Source organism: Camelus ferus, chromosome 12, assembly GCF_009834535.1.
Source record: "Camelus ferus isolate YT-003-E chromosome 12, BCGSAC_Cfer_1.0, whole genome shotgun sequence".
NCBI classification, from domain to species: Eukaryota; Metazoa; Chordata; class Mammalia; order Artiodactyla; family Camelidae; genus Camelus; species Camelus ferus.
Window position 1 is genome coordinate 36,563,482 of NC_045707.1, and position 22,520 is coordinate 36,586,001.

At 38.3% G+C, this 22,520-nt stretch overlaps 1 protein-coding gene across 1 annotated transcript; it reads left to right on the top strand.

The window, feature by feature from the left end:
* The first annotated feature begins 4 nt into the window (after positions 1 to 4).
* Positions 5 to 19,995, top strand: RTCB (RNA 2',3'-cyclic phosphate and 5'-OH ligase). The gene is made up of 12 exons (XM_006189666.2): positions 5 to 186; positions 2,960 to 3,038; positions 4,193 to 4,260; positions 5,372 to 5,471; positions 7,712 to 7,868; positions 9,549 to 9,705; positions 10,711 to 10,870; positions 12,151 to 12,326; positions 12,850 to 13,038; positions 13,705 to 13,815; positions 15,209 to 15,328; positions 18,883 to 19,995. The coding sequence occupies exons 1-12, from the start codon at positions 94 to 96 to the stop codon at positions 18,988 to 18,990; spliced, it is 1,518 nt and encodes a 505-aa protein (XP_006189728.1). The 5' UTR covers positions 5 to 93; the 3' UTR covers positions 18,991 to 19,995.
* Positions 19,996 to 22,520: the final 2,525 nt, after the last annotated feature.

Genomic DNA, 22,520 nt, shown 5'->3' on the forward strand with positions numbered 1-22,520 from the left:
TGAATTCTGGAAGGCGGAGTTTCAGTCAGCGGGACAACGCGGCAGCGGCTCTTCTAAGCGAAGCCGGGAGTCTTTGCCACCGTTGTCACCGCCATGAGTCGCAGTTATAACGATGAGCTGCAGTTCTTGGAAAAGATCAATAAAAACTGCTGGAGAATCAAGAAGGGCTTCGTGCCCAACATGCAGGTGAGGCGGGGGAGCGGGACCCGGTGCCGGGGCCTTCCTGGCTGAGGGCCCGCGGCGCCTCCCTCCTCACCCGGCTGTGCCTGGCCGGGCCTCCTCAGACCCCTCCTGACTCCTTTTTCGCTGGGGTCTACCCCGCCCTGCCCCGAGTAGAGTTTCTTTCATCCCTCAACTTCCACCCCCACCCTCCCGCCTCCGGAGATGGCTAACCCCTACCCGCCGCTTCTCCCCGCTGGAGCGGTCCCTGAACCGTGAGAACACGCAAAGCGGAGCAAGTCTAGGGAATCCAAGTAAATATGAAATTGGCCTTTGCAAAGTGTTTTCGCATATAAGTCTCATAAACGCACCGTGAGATGTGTTACATTCCTAAGCCTTAGGGACGTTAGTGGTCTTTTTCTAGGTGGCACATCCAGTCCGAGGTAGAGGTGCTGGGACTGAGCTCCGTTCCTCTGAGTCATGCTGGTCATTTATGTAACGTTCACGGACCTGTATTCGCTGAACTAAGTTTTTAGCGTTCACTGCTCCATGTTGTTGTTTTTTTTAATTGACACGTTGGTTTTTAATAAAACGGTGGGTTTTTTTTTTTTCCGGCAACAAGGAAAGTTCATAGGGCAGGGTTTGTTTTCAGTATGCACTTTGTAGAAGGGCCTTGAAGATCAGTCACACAGCTTCCTCTACTCAACTAAGACTTAAGGCCCAGTTCCCTTCTTTTTTCTCTGACAGGATGATGTATTCCCAATGGAGACTTGGGAGCTCAGTAACCAGAGAGTTTGAAAGCTTGGGCTCACTGTATCTCTCGGGCTTCCTTGCCATTTGTGCTCACTATCTTCCATTAAAGCGAGGAAAGAAGACATCTGTGAGATTTTGGTGCATACATTGTTAGATAGATTTTGACATCCCTTAAGGTGCCCTGCAAATGTACTGAAGGTTTGTAATCTTGTGTCTTGGTAAAAGTTCCTGATCACTGCCCCACCCTTTCACTCAATATTAAAATTTGTTGAGTGTCCCCTGTGAGCAAAGCTAGACACTGAGAGCGAAAAAAGCCCATAGTCGTAAAGCTACCTTCTGCTGTTTTTTATTTGGCCATTTTCTGTTTATGGAATCTGGTTCCCTGAATGAAAGAGTAGAAAATAAAAAGCATATGATCATCCTGAGAGGACTGTAACTCACACTGTCATGATCTTGCAGCAATTCTGGCTTAACTTTTGATGCCCGTACTGCTAATTCTGCATAGGAGCAAGTCTGATATTGCTAGACAGTTCTGGTTTAACTATTTGAACAACACTTTACTACCACCTCTCCCTTGTGAATGGAGAGTTGAAATCTTGATATGGCTCTTAAAAAGTTACTGACTTTGATGCTAGGCTTGAGTTGTATTCCCATTCTCATAAGATTAGTGAATTTCACATTTATAGTGCTCATATATCTCTTACTTAATCTGCATTCCCCCGTAAGACCCATGTACTGTGCTAAAAAATTCCTCTCTGTTCCTTAAAAGCACTTCTCTCCCATCTTTGCATTCAGCTCCTAAATGTGTTGCTGCTCCAGTAATGTCTCTTGCCTTTAAAGAGCCAGCACAAATAGTGTTCACAAAAAGTGAACAAACTGAAGGCACTCCCCGACTGCCCCACTTTTCTAGACTGTTACACCCCTTCTTCCTCAGATTCTTCCTTAGCACTTCTATTACAGCACTCGCCTCATTGCACTCTACATTTTCTAGTCTGGGCTGCATCCTAGACTGGAAGCTTCTCAAAAGCAAGATCTTGCTTATTCTCTGTGTCTCCCCTGCTGCCCAGCATGTTGCCTGGCCCATAATAAGTGCTCAGTAAATGGTGAATTAATATATGTGGCCCTTTCAAAAATTGTGTTGAAGACACTTTCCATCAACTGGTGTTGTTATTCATGGAGTGGTAAAAAGCAGATGTCATTTTTCTGATAAATAAGTGACCTTGTCCAGATGACCAATCTTTGGTTCTTCATTGCTAGGCCGATCCTACATAGTATTTGGTCTCTGATGAAAATGTTCTGGCCTTTGATGTTACGTAATTGTACCTTTCATTACCTTTTGTGTGCGTCTATTATCAAGCTTTTTTATCCTCTTAAAGTTATGTGTATTATAAAACTAAGCACACAGCCATATAGCTACCTGTTAAAATTTTTTTACTCACTGTTTACCTAAGTACAGATTTGTAAATCAGCATAGGACACAGTGAAGTGTAGTGTGCTGTTGTCTCAGACACAGCAAAAGTATACTTCAGTCAGATGAGTGCATTTTTATGTTTAGATCTGAGATTTTGATTCATTTATTTTTTTCAAAACCTACTGATACTTTAATTTTTTTTTAATGGAGGTAACTGGGATTGAACCCAGGAACTTATGTGTGCTAAGCGTGCACTCTACCACTGAGCTGTACCCTCCCCCCAAAACCTACTGGTATTTTAGAAGTACAAGAATACTGAGACCTTTGGCCTTAGTGAGAGCATTGTTGGAAGACTTTTTTTTATCACACACCCCAAAAATATTTTACCTATTGAACTCTTAAATATGGCTTTGAAAGTAGAAGAATAAAATGATTTGTGAACATTGCAAAACACATTTTTTAAGATATATTTAAAGATGGGAACATCTTGTAGTTTTTGATAGGAACTTTTCTGCTTGTTTAAGGTGGCATGAAAGTGTTTTATAAAGAGTAAAGCAAAATAAATATTGCATGCAGTGTTTATTTTATATCAGGTACATGTGCTCAGACATAATTTTTCTTTTTATTTTCTACCAGGTTGAAGGAGTTTTCTACGTGAATGATGCTCTGGAAAAATTAATGTTTGAAGAATTAAGGAATGCATGTCGAGGTGGTGGTAAGTAGATTAGAGTTTTACATGTGGCAGTGCAAGTTGTGTCTGTCTACCCTATGGCCTGAAGAATGGTAATTCAAATAATTATAATTTAAAATTACAAAAATATTGTCAAGGAATAATCAAGATTTGAAATGAGATCAAAAACCTGTTAATTATTTATGATCATATTGTTAGCCACTTGGCCTTGTAGAAAGCTTTTGGAGCTGTGTGTACCTGGTTGGTTTTGCATGTAACCTTAGACAATAATAAAAAGAGCTACCATTTGTTGTGCACTTACTATGTGTCAGCTACATTACGTAGATTATCTTGTGTAATGCTTACAGTAACTGTAAGAGGAATATATCTCCATTTTACAGGTGTGTAAGTCAAGGCTCAAAGAGATTGAGTCATTTTAATTTGTCTAATGTTGCACAGCTTCTCAGTGACAAAACCAGGATTAAGATCCAAGAGTGTCTGATTACAAAGTCAGTACTGACTAGCTTCATTGAACTTCAGTTTTCTCATCTATTAAAGAGAGTATATCACACCTATCTTGCAGAACTATGGAGAAGTTTAGAGATAAATGTATAAAACTCTGATACATTCTAATGGTGATGGTGGAATAAAAATCTGGTTTTAACCCTTTAACTTTTTAGGTCAACAAATTAAATCCCACTCCCCTCCCTACCAGGGTATGCTGACTTGTCTAAAATGACATGCAACCAAGTAACAGCTGAGACTAGAATCCCACATCCCCTACTCTCAATCCAGTGTTTCTCCAGCTCTTCCACATTGCCCATCTTTGTCACTTAGTATAAAACCAGTATTTATTCTTTCTGATAAGTAATATGAACTGTTGAAAGAATGCTTTTTTTATATTGACAACACAAGGTGTAATAATTATGTTTTATATCTCCCAGTACAGTATTTGCAAGCACCCCTCTCGTGGTATGCACAGAGCACTAACAGCACATTTGTAGTTAGTCTGTTGCCCTCACTGCCTTTCTGTGCGTATGCTGCCTTCTTTCCCACTTCATCTCAAGCACCCTTTTGTGCTTTGTTGTTTTGGTAGTCTTAACCTCTATCCTTTATTTAACACGATCTAGAAAATTATGAATATACTTCACTAAAAATCAATTGTGTCCACTTTGCTAATATTGAAATTTTGTATTCAGGTGTTGGTGGCTTCCTGCCAGCCATGAAACAAATTGGCAATGTGGCAGCCCTGCCTGGAATTGTTCATGTGAGTCCATGTTCAGAGCTTCTGTCACTTACAGTTTTTTTTAGTCTGAAAGTTTGTTAAATGGATGAATAGCCGTACCTAACTGATAGTGGTCATTCAGACAGTGACCTTCAAACATCTAGAAATAACCATGGGATTTAAAAGAAATAATTGAGTCCAGGTAACATCTCAGTTTCTAGTTGCCTTTGGCTGGAATCCATGTGTTTGAGAATCTTTGAAGATTTTATTTTCTTGTTTCTTATTGTAGTACACATTGTTCCTGGATCAACCATTGAAGGTTTCACTGTGGCCCCATTCCAGAGGGTGATTGAGAAAGAATAGAAAAAGTTTAAGGGTTAAAACTGAGGGGAGGGAGAGAGGACAGTATAGCTGTTCTGAACATGATTGGAAAAAGAGGGTTGTGGTGGTAACAGGGTTAGCACTGAATGGTACACGTGAGGCCTCCACCGCAGTCTAACATTCAGATTCCACCATTAGAGGTAGACATTAAATCTATTTAACAGACTTTTTTTGAGGTCTTTATGCCAGCTGATATCCTGGGTACTTGGAAGAAGAAATGAAAAGACATAGCTTGGATATTTCAGAGTCTAGGTGACTGTTTATATCCTTACCATGATTGGCCTCCATTATTCCTGGGTCAGGATCCTTTTGTAGGCCCCAGATATAGAAAGTGTACAGTTTTCATACCATCAAATGGATTACTTTGTCTATGGTTGTTTAAACACTAAGACCCTGTGTAGATTGGGTACTTAACTCTTGTCAACCTGACACAACCACAATTTGTCAGTGTCTAAAGATCATCTTTAAAATGTAATAATATATTAAAGTTAGTATGTGTTCCTCCTGTATCATGTTGTACTGAGGCTTTTTTGTTTTCAATTTTCTTAGTTAATGGTCAGACTTTATTTAAAGGCTTTTCTCACTATATTTAGCTTTATGATTAGAAGTTTTTACACCTGATTTCCACCAATAGAGAAGATTTCATAAAAACAAAATCTTAATTTGGGAAAGGCTTCAGCCCCCAGCCTATTTGAGTGTTAGTATCAGATCCATTAGGCAACCAGAGTGCCAGGTTCAGAAAGCTGTATATCATTTTCTAATTCTCTTTCAGCGATCCATTGGGCTTCCTGATGTCCATTCAGGCTATGGGTTTGCTATTGGGAATATGGCAGCTTTTGATATGAATGACCCTGAAGCAGTGGTATCCCCAGGTAAGGTCACTGTGCATGTCTGCTGTCAGATGTGTAGCTTCCCTCTGAATCATAGCCTTTCTGAAATAGAGCACAGATGCTTTTTGTGTATGCATGTCAGCCTCATCATCCTCTATCATTTTTTTTTCCTCATTTGCTGAGAGAATTAATGGTAGACACTCAGAGGCTATAAAAATATCAAGTAAAGCATATATTTATTGAAAATTATTTGGGCTCCTACTCCTGCCAGGTACTGTTCAGACATTCGCTACAAAACAAACTGAAACACTTCCCTGGCAAATTAGGTTTCTTTTTTGTGTTTCAGCTACCTCTGGAGCAAACTGGAGCTAATAATGTTACCACACAGCATTATTGTGAGGATTAAATGAGATAAGCTGTGTTATTATACTTAGAACAGTGTACATATACTTATGTGCTTAATATATTATATATACTATAATACATTATATACTTAATATACTTAGAACTAGGCACATAGGAGGTACTTGGTAAGTGTTTGCTCTCAGTATCATCATTATTCACTTCTGGTTGTACACTTCTCTTCTGCTGTGGAGTGTTTTCACTGAAAAGTATTTCACACCAGAAGTTATATCTTTGTTTTCAGAATCTGGAAGAAGAAAAAAAAAAAACAAAAGTTTAAAATATCTTGAGAGTTTTGCCTTCCGCAGTGGCAGACAAAGTCATTTCAGACCAATCCTCTGCCAAGAATAATGAGAAAGGCTGTGTGAAATTTTTAAAACAAAACAAAAAACCAAAAACATACCAGTTGAAACAGTAAAAATTTGTGAGGCCAAGATCCAGAGGAAAAATGGACATACATGAGCCCAGCGTTTATTAGAACTGTTTTTCTCTGGAGGTAATGGCAGATTTCAATCAGTAAGGATACAGATAATTTAAACAATCCAGTTAGCAAACTCGACACCTTGACCTCTAATACACATGTGTGGTTGTGTGTGCACTCACATTTCAGTGCATCCAAGAACTGTAGAATACACTTTTTGTTTTTCAAGTACACACAGAATGTTCATGCAATTTGACCATGTGCTGAGCCATGAGGCAGGTCTCAAATTTCAAAGAATTGAAATCGTAGAGAGCAATTCTCAATTCTGACGTCAAGACCCCTTTATGTTCTTAAAAGTTATTGAGGGTTGATCTCAAAGGCTTTTATTATCAATGTTTGCCTTATTAGAAATTAAAACTCAGAAATTTTTAAAACAATAATATACAAGTACATGTTTCATTATCCATAGAGCAAACATGTTATCACATAGCATGTAGCCTTTGGAAAACTTCACTGTACACTAGAGAAAGTAAGTTTAAAAGGCTAAAAATGTCTTAGCATTCTTACGCAATTAATCTTATAGATCTGAAAGGATCTCTGGACCACACCTAAGAACCGCTAATATAGAGGATAGTATCCTGTCACAGTGGAATTAAGTTAGAAGTCATTAACAACAACAATAATAACCAGGAAAAAAACACGTTTATAAATTAAGCAATATACATTTAACCCATGGGTCAAAAAAATCATAATGGAAGCTATAAGATAATTTTAACTGATGTTAATTTAAAAATACCTGTCTAAAAATGTGGGTTACTGTTAATGCCATACTTGGATGGAAATATTTAGCCTTCAATGCACAAATAAGAAAAGAACAAAGGCTGTAATGTCAATGATCTAAACATCCATCTCAAAAAGTTAGAAAAAGAACAACAAATTAAACCCAGAAAAGGTAGGAAGATGGAAATAATTAAGAGCAAAATTAATGAAACAGTATACAGTGGAAAGGATCAACAAAGCCAAAAGTTGGTTCTTTCAAAAGACTAGTAGAATTCATAAACCCCTGACAAGAGTGATCAAGAAAAAAGAAGCACATCATTCACATTTTTGTCTCTAGTCCAGATGTTACTTGTTCATTACTGCCTCCCTGGCCCACAGAGTACCTTCAGTATGTAAGTTATTTAAATTGTTTTGGTGTCATCAGACTTTACCCACAGAGAAACACTTTGTTGGCTATTTTTTTAAGTGAAAGCGAGTTTATTTAGAAAGATACACATCCCATAGATAGGATGCAGTCTGTTTCAGAAGGGAGAGCAGCCTTGTTGGCTACTTTAAAACATAATTATCTTTAAAAGAATGGCTGTCTTTTAAACCGTATATTAATGGTGGGAAACCACAGGTAACAATGCCCAACTGCCTGGTCTTGCTAATATTTGGCTAATTTTTCTCTGTTTTATAGGTGGTGTCGGATTTGACATCAACTGTGGTGTCCGCTTGCTAAGAACCAATTTAGATGAAAGTGATGTCCAGCCTGTGAAGGAGCAACTTGCCCAAGCTATGTTTGACCACATTCCTGTTGGGGTGGGATCAAAAGGTGTCATCCCAATGAATGCCAAGTAAGAGCAAAAGTTTCCAATAAATGGAGTGAGGGAGATAATAACCACATAACCTTCACATCCATTTCCAATGCAGGATACTTAAGAGATGGGCGTTGTTCAGTAACTTTTCAGAAGTGATAATGAATTTTTTTTTCAAGCATGAGGTCCAGAACATTTATTAGACACATTAGTCAACTCCTGTTTATCATGACAGCCTTTGACATATAGTAGAATTTATAATAGAGTAATTTCCACTCATGTTTACTGAGCACTTCCTATATGCAGGGCACTGTGCTGTAGTGTATATGTATCATTTTGTCTAGATAATAACCCTAATATTGTCCCTAATTTACAATAAAGGAAACAAGTTTAAAGAGATAATAGTAAATAAGCTAGTAAGTAAACTCAGGATTCAAACCAAAGATCCTTTGGCTTCAGAGGCTGTATTCTGAACCCCACTGCCCTTTGTTAGTGAACCAGTATTTATCAATGACCTTCCTTTTTGAATGATAGCACTGAATATGTTCTTTACATAAGATGCCATGTACTCCCAAAGTAGAGAATTAAGTGTAAGTCTACAGCGTAACTGCCTTTTAGATGGCCGTTGTTGCACTGTGTCATAGCTCACGTAAAGCTGTGCACCTTACACTTTGCAGAAGGGTGTACTTAAGAAGTATGTATCTTTAATATTTACTGTTTAAGGTTCATGTGAATTTTGCATTCTATTCAAACACGTACAGACATTAATATTAAAATATTTTTAGCTATTACCTGTTATTCTATAACTCCCCTTTACAAAAAAAAAAAAAGTTGGAGTAAAATTGATACATTTGGAAGATGCTTATTCTGGGATTTTATGTGGTCCCTGACATGCAGTCCCACTTTGAAAAGAATACCTGGAACATCTAAATAAATTCCAAGCATCTTTACATATATTTTAGATAACAATTTTGTCCTAATAAGTAATGTTTGAAATAAGTTGTAGTGAGGAGGGCACGTTGATCATTGTAATCTCATAGTGTTTTAGAAGAGGGCTGGACCTTAAGTGAGGATCAGAGCTTTTTCATTCTAGGTACTTAATGTGTATGTACCTAAGCTTCAAAATGCAGGTGCGATAAAGCTACACAATACTTCTGTGAAGGTGGGAATAGACCTTAAAATTTAACCTGCGTTGTCTGAGAACACTAAAGATAGCTTTATTTATTAATTGTAACTTTTCATAAGTTACTATATATTATATTATATATTATAATAATATATACATTATGATATATATTATAATTAGCATATATATTATAATAACTTATGAAAAGTTAGTGTGGCTTTGGTAAAGTTAGTGGCAGGTAATGACATTTGATTATGGTTATAAATTTTCTGTGACTGCTTAATCACTACCTCATAGAATTCAGGATCAGAGAAGCAAATCTGTTGTAAATAAGATTTGAAAGTTATGAGGGGCTGTATAATTTCAAGAACTATATTATTGATATGGCATTTTTTATTTTATATTGCAGTTATTTTTGTAACTGCTTTCCTCGAAAAACTAGAGTTGCTGAGAGCATGATCTGTATCTAGCATGATGTGTGATACACAGACAATAGTCAGTAGATGTAGTGCTTTCCTCTGTCCTTTGAGATGTGGTCATCCTTAGGTTTTAATCTGCTTTGGCTGTGAAATGATGTGCACCTTGTTACTCAGAGACTTGGAGGAGGCCTTGGAGATGGGTGTGGACTGGTCCCTAAGGGAAGGTTATGCCTGGGCTGAAGACAAGGAGCACTGTGAGGAGTATGGAAGGATGCTGCAAGCTGACCCCAACAAGGTCTCTGCCAGGGCCAAAAAACGAGGCCTTCCCCAGGTAACACTCACTTTGGATGGGAAACATGTTCATATTTTTCATGTTTTGTTTTTGTTGGGGCAGGGGGAAATGTGTCTTCCATGTGGCAGATGTATCCCCAGGTTTTTTCAAAGTACATCAAAAACAGTACAAATTTGTTTATGCTTCATTCTTACTCTTTCAAAAAGCTATCAGGAGCTTGCAGATGTTCATAAAGTAAAACAAGATATGAATTAGAAGTGGATGGGAGGGAAATGGGTTATGATTATAAGGCTTATTAAAACATATGCCAGAATTGCATATGTACATGTTTTGACAATCTACAGATTTGGCTGAAAGTTTTCTGGCATCTGAGATGAAAACAAATACCTTGTCAGTTCATAGTGTTCATGAGGTAAAAATATACCAGATATTTGAAATTTACAGCTAATTGTGATGGCTTTGCCACTAATCACTGTGACCTTGGGCAAGCTTCTTTCACCTGAATAGGTCTTATTTTTTCATCTGAAAATTGAGATAGTTATAACTAGACAAACTCTAAAGACTCTTCCAGCTCTGCCATTCTCTGGGTCCCTAAATCATCTATTAGCTCTAGTTATGGGGTATGTTTTTTCAATGATGGATAGTGGTAGGTGTCAATGAACTCATAGATATTTCAAAAATCGTTTGAACTTGAACCTTGTGTAAGAATCAGTATTCATCAGAGTTCATCCCAAAATTTGACCCTTCCCTCCATGATGTTTAAATTGTCCTTTGAGCTATTTGATGGTCTGAGTTTTGGTTTATGAAGCTTTTAATATGTTGTACTTGAAGCAGATAATGATATAATAAACTTCAGAAACTGCTCTACAGTATTTTAATTATGTGGAATATTAGTGTAAATGAATGAAGCATTTCTAAGGCTTAGAAATTTTTTTTAATAAAACACTATTTGTGTGTGGGTTTTTTTGGTTGTTTTTACTTATTTACTTTTTAAATGTTTTTTTAACTGGAGTAAAATCTATTTTATTAATTTCGCATTTGCAGTTGGGGACCCTAGGAGCAGGCAACCATTATGCAGAAATCCAGGTTGTGGATGAGATTTTCAATGAATACGCAGCTAAGAAAATGGGCATCGACCATAAGGGACAGGTGTGTGTGATGATCCATAGTGGAAGCAGAGGCTTGGGCCACCAAGTAGCCACAGGTATGTTCTGGGCTTGATTTTTGGCTTGATGTTAAAACATACATTTTATGGGAACTATATAGATTTAATGGAGAAGCTCTGGAACTGTACCATGTAGTTCTCCTGGTTCTCCGAACAGTGTGACTTTTAACAAATTAACTTCATTGGTCCTTAACTTCCTTGTCTGAAAAAAATGGGAATAATAATTATTTCATATGGTGTTGTCAGAGGTTCCAGTTATTATGTTTACTCTGCAGATTACTCTTACTATCTGGCCAAGAAAGGGCAATAAAGACCTTAAATTGTAGAGATTATGGTATATGCAAATATGTCTTGGATAGCTGTACTGCAAAATTAGATGTTACACTGGATTCAGTGATGATATAGTAGGGACTCTGCCCTCAAATTGTCTCATGAGAGAGATGTCATGTTCATTAAAAAGAAAAAGTAAAGACAAGGTGGTAACTGTTAAAATCCTATAGAATAGACAAAATAAAGTGTTTAGGGAAAAGATTTTGGAGATGACTTCATGGGCACATAAGTAACATTTGCAGTTTGGGCAATCACACCCATAGGACATTCATGACCAAAAGACAGCATGAACAAAAGCAGGAGGAAGGGAAGTGGCAGAAAGGTTACTTTGGACTATTTGTAGGATGTGTGAAAGGATTTATGAATATATGAAAAGTTATAATGAGCACATGGAAATTATCGTAAACTTTAATTTGCAATTACAGTTCATTCTTGTATGTATATTTCATTTTGGGGGGATCTCATAATTTGTGCCAACCTGGCCTGTTAGAATTTCTAGTCTAGCAAATATATGGAGCATTGACTAGTATTTCTGAACTTTCTACTGAGTATTTCTCTACACTTTATCATGGATTTGATTTTCCTGCAGAAGATCTAGCAACTTGTCTCCAGTTCTTTTAGGTTAAGTCACCGAAGATATTTTTTAAAACCATGATGGTAATAAAATGAACTTACTACTTCTGTTCCCATTGAGTCACATGCCAGGAAAGGAGTAACTAAGACCATGTTGTTGCTATTTCTGTACACCTCTCACTCCCCGTACAGGTTCCTAGAGGGCAGATACTCTCTTTGGAGACTGCATAGCTTGTGTCACACAGCTCTCGCAGAGTATTCTCAGTAAATATAGATGAACTCAGAAATACTGTAAAGGGGAAGTTATATTTTACTTGTTTTTTTCTAGAATGGATTTGAATGTAGCCTACCTTTCTGCAATAAATCTGAGTTATAAAGGGAAAGCTGGCTGGTTTGAACTTACTCTTTTGTTCCAGACGCACTGGTGGCTATGGAAAAAGCCATGAAGAGAGACAAGATTATAGTCAATGACCGTCAGTTGGCTTGTGCTCGAATTGCTTCCCCAGAGGGTCAGGACTACCTGAAGGGAATGGCAGCAGCTGGGAACTATGCCTGGGTCAACCGCTCTTCCATGACCTTCTTAACCCGCCAGGTACAGTTGAAGTTGCTCTTCTGTTCCCATGAAGTTAAGCACTTTAAAACATAATGTAGTCAAATCAGAGCCTATAAAGCTTGGTTTTGGAAATGTATGTAATAAATATTCAAAATATTGGTGAAGTGTCCAAGCTTCTGGTGTCTCCTTAAACTAAATCAGCAGGGTATCAGGAGTAGGGGACAGGGAGGGGAGAAGAGAAGCCAAAATTATTCCTAGAATTTGTCTTGAGCAGTGGAGAGGACAGAAGTGCCATTCACCAAGATTCAGAATGCAGAGGAAGAAGCAACTCTGGAGAGTAGGAACAAGAATAGCCCAGCAGCTTTTCAACCAAAGTTGTAATTTATGGAGTGGAATTTGCTATGGGGTCTAAAGACAGTTTTTGTCCTTTACATGAGGATTAATAATACTGCTGTTTTTGAGCTCTTAAGTCCCTCACTCCCTTCAGGAACAGACTAGCCGAAATCAGTAAAGTTCTGAAGAGCCAGTTCTGGCTGCTATTAATGTAAGCTTTTTCTCTTAGGCTTTTGCCAAGGTCTTCAACACAACCCCTGATGACTTGGACCTGCATGTGATCTATGATGTTTCTCACAATATTGCCAAAGTAGAACAGCACGTGGTGGACGGAAAGGAACGGACTCTTTTAGTACACAGGAAGGGGTCTACCCGTGCTTTCCCTCCTCACCATCCCCTCATTGCTGTTGATTACCAAGTACGTACTAAGCCATTTGTGGTTTTAAGCAGTGGGGGCATGATTTAGACAGTTCTAAACATGGATAAATTTAAACAGGAAAGCAGCAATTGTGAAAAGAAAATAATCTGTCATCCACAAGAACAGTGATTTCCAGTCGTCTCTGAAGTAATGACTCTGCCCATTATCTGTGTTTGCGTGGAGTGCTGCACGGAGAATATTCTGATCCATTAAGATACATTAAGATTATTTTCGTAAGGCCTTTAAATGATTAGAAGACGGGATTAAGATTAAACTCAGTCTGTTTCATTCCTCTTCTCCTTTTGGTGCCTGGCTGTGATGGATTTAGAAAGACCCTTTAGCCTACTGCCATTTCACAGATGAGCAGACCAACAAACCTGAGAGGGCAGGTGCCTTGCTCAGGGTGGCTCTTCCTAAAAGTACACATTTGAGTTTTGCTTTGCTCTTACCTTTAGTCTGTCTTCTGGTGCCTTCCTGGTCCTAACATTTTCCTTCCTCTCTCAATTATCAAAAAATAATGTCTTAATAAAGCTGTGAGAGCAGTGCATTTAGAAGTCTGGGTTTCTCCCACAATCCTCCAATGCAAGAGGGAATTTAAACCTCAGGCATAAATTTTTAAGTTCATGCATTTCTGAATTTTAACATGTTTGATTTGTGCATCCTCAGCTCACTGGACAGCCAGTGCTCATTGGTGGCACCATGGGAACCTGTAGCTATGTTCTTACTGGCACTGAGCAGGGCATGACTGAGACCTTTGGAACAACCTGTCATGGAGCGGTAAGTTACAAAAACAGCAACTTACTGAGAAATGCTCTCTTCACTGTAGTTACTGTTTTGTATTTTGACAGGCAAACACACTTGGTTGATCATTAACAAAGTTGAGGTTTGGGTCTGTCTTGTCTTTTACCTGAATTTATTCCCATAATATATATACTGTCTGGTGAACTAACTGAGGTCGCCTAGTATCTTGACCTTCCTGGGGTCATTGTAGGGCCAGAGACTGTTCCTCAACTCTGCAAGTCCACAAAATCCAGACTAAGAAATTGTCACACTAGCATAACTGATACAACTTTATCCTATGCAAATTAGCATCACAGTTTATCTCAATGATTCATGGACCTAGTCACTATCGTAATTTGCTCCTTACTGGGTGAGTCCACTCAAGATTTGGAGGATATGCCCTGTTTTGCAAATCAGGACCCATGTGTTGACTGCACACCTATTTCAACATATTGCCTCCTCTAAGCCAGGAGTTGGTAGACTTTTTTTCTGTAAAGCATCAGACAGTAAATCTTTTAGGCTTGGGGGCCATAGGATCTCTGTAGCAGCTATTCCATTGTGTCGTTGTAGTGAAAAAGCAGCCATAAATAATACATAAACAAATGGGCATTGCTGTATGCCAGTAAAGCTTTATCTACAAAAATAGATGGTAGGCCAGGGTTGGCCTGCAGACCAGTTCACCAGTCACTATTCTAAGCCATCAGAGTGCTTAGCTAGTGACTGCATAGAAAATAGAAATTGTCTAGGATACCTTCTCAGCAGGAAAACCCTCACAAGTATATTAACTCTACTTTTTCCTCTCATACCTTCTCATTTCTTGCTGCCTCCCAACTCCTAATTTTAACCCAGCCGTCAAAACCATCCCCCACACACACATTAGCAATGTCTGGGGGCATTTTTTTTATTGTCACAGTGGGGTAGGGGGTTTTGCTACTGGCATCTAGTGGGTAGAGGCCAAGGATGCTGCTGATCATCTTACAGTGCACAGGACAGTCCCTACAACAGTTACCTCATCCAAAATGTCAGTAAGTGCTAAGGTTGAGAAACTGTTTTAAATCACAAAGAGCACAAAGTTTTTGTGATGATACATACAGTGTTTACAATTTAAAATCAGTATATTTATTTATATTGAATTGATCATTAATAGTAATTAGGAACACAAAACTAATGTAGATGCAATTTGTTTTCCAAAAGGATATGATGAAGCTTATAACAAAAGGCACATTATAAGGTTGATAAGATAAAAAAAGATTGTTTCTTAATTCTTTTTTTAGTTTAAAAAGAAGTCAAAGAAAAACCATATAATCCTAAGGGTTTAAATAATTTCTGGGATTAGACATAAATTGGAGCTCAGAGTTTATAAGTGAAGTTAATTTCTTTCCCAATCTAGGGCCGTGCACTGTCCCGAGCAAAATCAAGACGTAATTTAGATTTCCAGGATGTCCTAGACAAATTGGCAGATATGGGAATTGCAATCCGTGTTGCCTCACCCAAGTTGGTTATGGAAGAGGTAAGTGAAATTTTAATGAATGTTGGAGCATAAAACTGTTTATAATTTATGCCAGTGCACAATGATAGTAATTTTTAGTATTGCTAGTAGAAATTGTTTTTTAAAAAATAACCTCAGTTATACTTTATCGTCTTCTCTTTTGTTTGGAGATCAATTACAAGGCAAGTCCATAAGAATTTACCTTTCGTGTATAATCTCATGTCTACATATCAAGCTTTAAAAATAGTTTGAGCTGACTCATTTTCACCTTTCTCTTGCACAGCTGCATACATAGGTTTAAATTTGAAAACAACTTTGAGAAGGCAGGGGGGGAAATGTTTGAGGAAACGGTTTTGTTTGATTTAAAAGGGAGCGAAGATTATGTCTAAATGACCTGTATGTATACGTACACATATGTACATATTTAAATTAGAAGCACCGTAACTCCTTTTAAAAGTTTAAGAGAAAAGAAAAATAGTCATCCAGAAACTCAGTTCCCTAACACAATTATCTCCTTTTTTAAGATGCTTATTGCCATTTTTTAAACTAGTTATAATCATAGTTTACACTTTATACTTTTTTTCTAATTTAGCACAGTATATTATTTGTAAGTGTCACCTTTTAATGATTGCCAGATATGCTAAGTTTCTGCCCATCGTGGACATTTAAGTAGTTTCCAAATCTTTTCTTCTCTAAGTTAAGTTGTAATTTGTGTCTTCATGCATGAAACTTTTCTCCATGTTTTAGTAATTAGAGTGAAACCCCAAAAGCAGAATTACTAAGTTAGAGTATGATTAAGTATAATATTACTTTTTAATAACTAATAATTTTTCACCCAATTTTAATTAAGTTTTGGAAAATATAAAGAGGAAAACAGAAAACATCTAGAATTCCATCAACCAGAGATAACCACTGTTACTATTTGGATTTTTTTTACTTGCACATTTTATATATGATTTTTTTTTCACTCATCTAGTTAGTACTTATTAAATAGCCACCATAATTAAGTACTGTTCTGGTGCTAGGGATACTGCAGTGAACAAAACAAACATAAATCCTTTTCAGTGAAACTTACCAAATAGTACGATGTATAGTGTGTAAAATGATAGTAGGTGCTGCAAAGTAAAATGTGTAGGTAGATAGGGAGAGACTAGGAGTGGATGCAGTTTTAAATAGCATGCAGTGAGGTTAGTGTTTGAGTGAAGACCTAAGGGGAGTGAGGGAACAGGCCATGTCAGTATCTAGGGGTAAGCTGTCCAGGCAGGGAGAATGACAAGTGCAGAAACCCTGAGGCCAGATTATGCTTGAATGTTCGAGAAACAGTATGGAGGCCAGCGCGCGTAGAGCATGCAAGAGGGAGAGGGGGCTAGAGAGGTAGGGGCACCAGATCACATGGGTCCTTGTTTTTTCCTTTACAAAAGGATTTTTGCTCTTACTCTGAGTTAGATGAGGGGAAGACTTTGGAGAATTTTGAGCAGAAGAGTAACATGAGCTAACTGATTTGTTTGTGTGCTGTTGAGAGGAAACCAGAAGAGATATTGATGATGCGGGAAAGGGTGAGGGGGAGATTCCTTGAGCAGTGTCCTTGAGTAGATGAATGGAGATGGAATCTGGTGGGCTTGGTCTTTGGTAGGAGGTCTGCTAATTCATCCTTAATAAAAGGAGACAAGGTATGGACGCAGATAGTCAAGGAAGATATGGAGAGAGTTTATGGAGATTCTATTCTGATTGTTTCTGTTTTTTTTTCAGTGTAATAGGAAGTAGGGTCATGAACTGAAAGTGAGGTTGCAGAAGGTATGAAATCATCACCTAAGAGAAACAGTGAAAAGGAAACAAGGTTGTTGAGGGTGTTGCAAAGGGATTGTAAGTCTCATGGGGTTAAAGAATTGCTGAAGGTGGAGCACAAGGGTAAGTGAGCTGGAAACCTCAGCTGTGATCACCAGTCTGGGGTGCTGGAAATGGAGCCTGTGGAGGAGTTGTAATCATTGGTAATGGCAAGTTCTAGGGTGTGACTCTGGAAGTGAATGGCTGAGGGAAGCATTGAAGGAGCAGAAATCGAGGAACTAGGAAGCCAAGGTACTGGAAGGATCCTCTTCCTGGATATTAAAATCATTCAGAAAATATAGCAGGAGAGAATGTCAGTGAACCAGGAGCTAGAAATCGTCAAGTAGCAATGGGGATTCAGACTCTAGCAGATAATTGCAACCAGATGTGTAGTAGGTGGTATAAATGATGACTGCAGGATTCGACAGTGGGAGGAAGGAGAGAGAATGATCTGGAAGGAACTGGGAAGAGCAAGGACACCTGTCCCATTTCTCAACCTAATGACATGACCCCGTTTGGGAGAGAAAATAGCTGACACTTGAGAAAGTTGGAAGCAGAGGTAATATCCTCAGGGAAGAGCCGTGTTTCTGGAAGAACAGGAAGTGAAGAGATTGTTTAAAGAAGGGAAGAAGTTCTTTGCCTTTGACTCAGTGGAAGGAGTGCCAGAGGCCACCATGGAAACATTTCAGAAATCGGAAGGGAATGCGAGATGGGCTAAAAAGGGGTTTGTAGAGAGCCCCGTGGGAATAAGTCTGAGCAGCCTAAGCTTGCTGTGCTGTGTTGACATGAATGGAGATCATAGATGTGTGTGATGAGATTTGTTCTAGTGGTGGCAAGACAGTGAGCGTGGGTAGGAAGGAAGGGGGAGCTCTACTAGAAACTCACAGAAATAAGTTGGGTATGTGTGCGTGTGTGTGTATATATATATATTTATTTGTCTCCAGTATGTACTGGTTGCTGTAGAAAGACTCAATAAAGGGTCAGACATGGATTTTCTCCTCAAGGATCTCGTAGTTAAGCAGAAGAGTGCATCTTACTGCACAACTGTGATTCAAGGGAGATAAATCCAGGTTTATCTTGGCAAATGAAACCTAATTGGAAATTCAAAGAAAGTGAACCCTATCTGGGGAGGGTAGGAGAAAAGGTGATCAGGAAAACTTGCACTGGAATCATATGCTTAGAACTCAACCATTAAGAATATGTAGCATTTGAACATGCAAAGATGCGCCTACATTTTAAGCCACAGGAACAGCACATGCAAAAGTTCTGAGGCTAAAAATCATGGCCTGGGTATAAGAAATGCTGAATAAGTACCATTTGGCTTAGTTATTCCAGGAATTTTGACAACTGCAGAAATACATAATGAAAAAAATTCTAAATCGCCAATAACTCAACCATCCAAAGTCAGTTACCACTAACAAGATGATTTGTTCATTTCCTTCCAGTTGAGTATTGGTGTATTTGTTTTATTCAATTACATTTATTGCTTTTCTACTTGTACAAGTGATATATGTTCTTTGGGGAAATTTTGAGAAATACAGAAAAAATATAAAACAGGATGAGAGTGTTTATCTCACTACTCCCTTACCAACACTGAGCTTAATCATTTTGTAAATCTTGCTTATTTGATAGGGAAAAAAAAACCCTCAGTGTTGTTTGAATGTGCATTTCTTTAATTACAAGTAAAGATTAATGCTTTAAAGATTCCATTTTAAGTAGATTTTTACAATGTTTTAACTCCTCCCCTGCAGGCACCTGAGTCCTATAAAAATGTGACCGATGTGGTGAACACCTGCCATGATGCTGGAATCAGCAAGAAGACCATTAAACTGAGACCAATTGCTGTTATCAAAGGATAGAACCCTGACTGCAGCCACCAGACACCACTGACCCGCACTGAAGTGGAAGTGGACTGAATGCTCCTGAGACATCAGATTCAAGAGATCTGACAGGTTCTAAGGTGTGCATATGTAGTTACCTGTTCCGAAATGGCTGGCGGGGGAGGCTCCTGCTTTAGGAGCCAGTGTTGTTAATGGGCCTTCTGGGAGGAGTCACGTTGCCCCCATTTGAAAAGGGATATATGTACTTCCTCCTTGATTGTCCCACTGATTTTTAGGAAAATCTGTTGGGGGTGGGGATAAGTCAGTAAACTGCCTTAGTCATTTAAGCATCAGATTGAAGGTCTTTGCACCAAGCTCTGTTTCCATCCTGAGAGGTGTCAGGAAAAATGTTCTATTAAATGGAAAGATTTTAGAATGTTTCCTTTTGCCATCCGTTTGTCACTTTGTCCACACATCTACCTGCTTTCCCTGCACTGAGCAAAACCCTCAGTACCACTTTTACTTGGAGCGTACCCACGGGTCATAGCAGGATATTAGACAGGTGGATAATGGGACACATGGAGGAGATTGAGGAGGGAATGCATGTGGGGTTGTGTGGATAGGGACCCAGAAGAGAAAATAATTCTTCCTAAGCGTGCTTACCTTCCTCATTCTAAATATAAGGCAGAGTTTTGACTTATCTGTAAAAATGGCATCAGCTGGTATCTATCATTAGTTAGGCCTGGTCTGGTAGAGTTTTCTTAAATAATAACTTGCACAGCAGCAGCAGAGGACCCTCACATAATACTGACTATCTTTACATTTGTGATAGAATTATTATAAATGGATCAAATGGCCACAGCTGGGATGTTAATGGTTACTCTCTGTTGACAGGTTGACTAGTCTTGTGCCACCTAATCAGATTTCATGTTAATGTACTGTGACACCCAAAGATATTAAAGTAATAGGTTACTAAGGCCCTGGCTGAGTCCAAACAGCCAGTAAAATCGAAAAATCTAATAAAATTATAATATGTTGTTTATATTTTGTGCTTAATATTTTAAAACTTAGGACAGTTAGTATTTTCACTTGATTCACTTTGGACAGTGTTGTTGTTTTCTGATTTTCCTCCCTGATTGCTTTCAGAGACATGCCTAAAAAATATTCTTTCCTACAACTTATCCCTCAACTTACAGTAAAACCCCCTCATTGGAGTATCTTCTAAATGCTATTTGGAAGGCTGGAGAAAAGGAAACTTCCTCTGAAAGATGTATGATATAAAATAGCATAGCATGTCTTTACTAAGAGCACTTAGTAACATTAATATTTTTGATGGTAGAATTTGGCCTGCGGCCATACCAGCCTGAACGTGCCCGATGTCATCTGATGGTAGAGTTTGAAAGTTATCCGTAAGTTAAGAATCTTAATACAACAATTATATTGCTTAAGCGTTTACATTGGACCAATGACCATTGTGCTCAGGTGACTTAAGGATGCATGTTACCTATGAACACTGGGACGCTGGTGAAAGATGAGAAGCAGGGTTCTGGCAGGTGCTGCTAGATTCCCTAGAGATGAGGCAACAGTGAGCATCTGTGTGGGCTCCTCCTTATCAGGGCTTCCCCAGTGATAAGTCATTTGAAACCAGTTCATAGCATAGTCCCCTCCAAAAACCAACTGATGTCAGTGCAAGAAATGCTGCAGATCATCTTAAATACATATGTTACATTTGATTGGATGTTTTGAAAGTTACTCTTAGGGGAGGGGAGAAGGGAGTAGGTGAGGAAGAAAAACAGAAAGGAATGGTTTGTGCAATGGTGTCTCTGTTTTGTAAGCTTCTCTTAAATGTGGCATTTCTGTCAAACTTGGCCCTGTTAATGACCATAGAAGGTAGTGGTTAATATTTTGAGTTCAAAAAGAATAATACAAACATTGTTTTCTTTCTTCTAAAGATGTTATTTTTCCATTTGAGGCAAAAAGCCACTTAAAAATGAATGTTCAAGTGAAGCTAAAGTAAGCAGCTGTTTCTACTCCTGTGAGTAAAAGTACCCCATGCCTGTGCACATGGACGCAGCTGGAAAGCCCTTTGATAAGACACTGTCTGGTTCTTCCAGGCATGAAAATGAGTCTTACTACTGTGCAACATCTTGGTCCCTTTTTCAGGCTTCTACAGTCAGTAGGTTTATCATTAATATTTTTAAAAGCACTGACATTCACACCTTGATGATGGGCTGTATCATTCCTGTCATCAGCATATGGTTGGGGAAACCAATTCAAGAGACAAACAAAATAAAAATACTCACTAATTTTCTAATTTTGTGAATATTTCCTGGAGCAACAAGGAACTGAAGACTTAAATATTGAATAAAATCTTGCAGATCTTAAGATGCTCCCATTTTGATCTTCATATAACCTTTGAAAATTTAACCACAAGATAACATTTTTTTAGCTTTTCCAATTTTTTTCGCTTAAGATGCCTTTTTCCCTCATCTTCATTAGAGTTTCTTTCTCCTATTTCTGAAAATCACTTGTAAGTATCATCTATATTGCTGAAACATTCACAACTCTCTGTACCTGATATTCCAATACACAACTCGCACAATTCGTTCTGTCCTTATTTCATACCTATATCCTTAGTTTTGCATCTGCTCCATTGCTTGAATATATGGAATTTTCATGTTGTCCAGACAATATGATTTGTGTCTGTCTGGATCAGCTGAGTATGAAGATGCTGTTAATTATTAATTAAGCACCTTGGAGTATACCAAGTTGTTACAGTAGATTCTGATCTTTAAAAGCTTTTGCTCTAAAACTGATAACTGAAACACCAATGATCCAAGGAAAAGATATTATAAGGGGGACATACCACAGAGAATTGAGTGGTGACTGAACTTGTACTTTGCTGATAGATATAAAGTGAATGAATGAAATGCCAAGCATGTAGTAGGTGCTTAATACATTAAAAATCACCATTCTTGCTTTGCAGTTTATCCAACATTTTTACATATGGTTTTAGTCCTTAGTAAATGAGGGAGGGAGGGAGGATTATGTGAGTTGTTCACTGAAATTTAATGAGGTTGGCAAGATAGGTATTATCGCCTCATTACAATTTAGAATATAGCCTCAAAGGTCTGGCAGATTGCCCAAGGACTAAGCCAGGCATAGAGAACCAAGCGCTTTGATGCCCAAGTTTAATGCTGTTTTCTTGATGTCACACTGCCTCATTTAGCCATCTTGTGCTGCTTTTTTCTGTTCAGCCCAAGAACCAGCCAAGACCAGTCTAGAACTTTTCATTTGGAATACTCACAGAAATTTCTTTTAAACGGGACTAGTCATCTTGCTTGGCCTTGCTGAGGCAGATCGGAGATCTTGACCACCAGTAAGGATTCTGTGAAGAACTGTAAAGACTTTACTCTGCTTGATGAATGTGTGTAAAACAGGTTTCTCCTTTTGCCTTGTGTCCTAGTCCACAAATCAGTAAATGACAGGTAGCCCTCAAAACACTGAGCATCTCCAGGGACCCCAGGAACCTATAATCATTTACCCCACTTTAGAGTGTTAGCTTGAGA

Excerpts from the sequence above, each read along its gene's own strand:
- RTCB (XM_006189666.2), top strand. The coding sequence starts at position 94 with ATGAGTCGCAGTTATAACGATGAGCTGCAGTTCTTGGAAAAGATCAAT. Across the intron at positions 13,039-13,704 it reads TCATTGCTGTTGATTACCAA|CTCACTGGACAGCCAGTGCT; the intron begins GTACGTACTAAG and ends GTGCATCCTCAG. Across the intron at positions 13,816-15,208 it reads GAACAACCTGTCATGGAGCG|GGCCGTGCACTGTCCCGAGC; the intron begins GTAAGTTACAAA and ends TTCCCAATCTAG.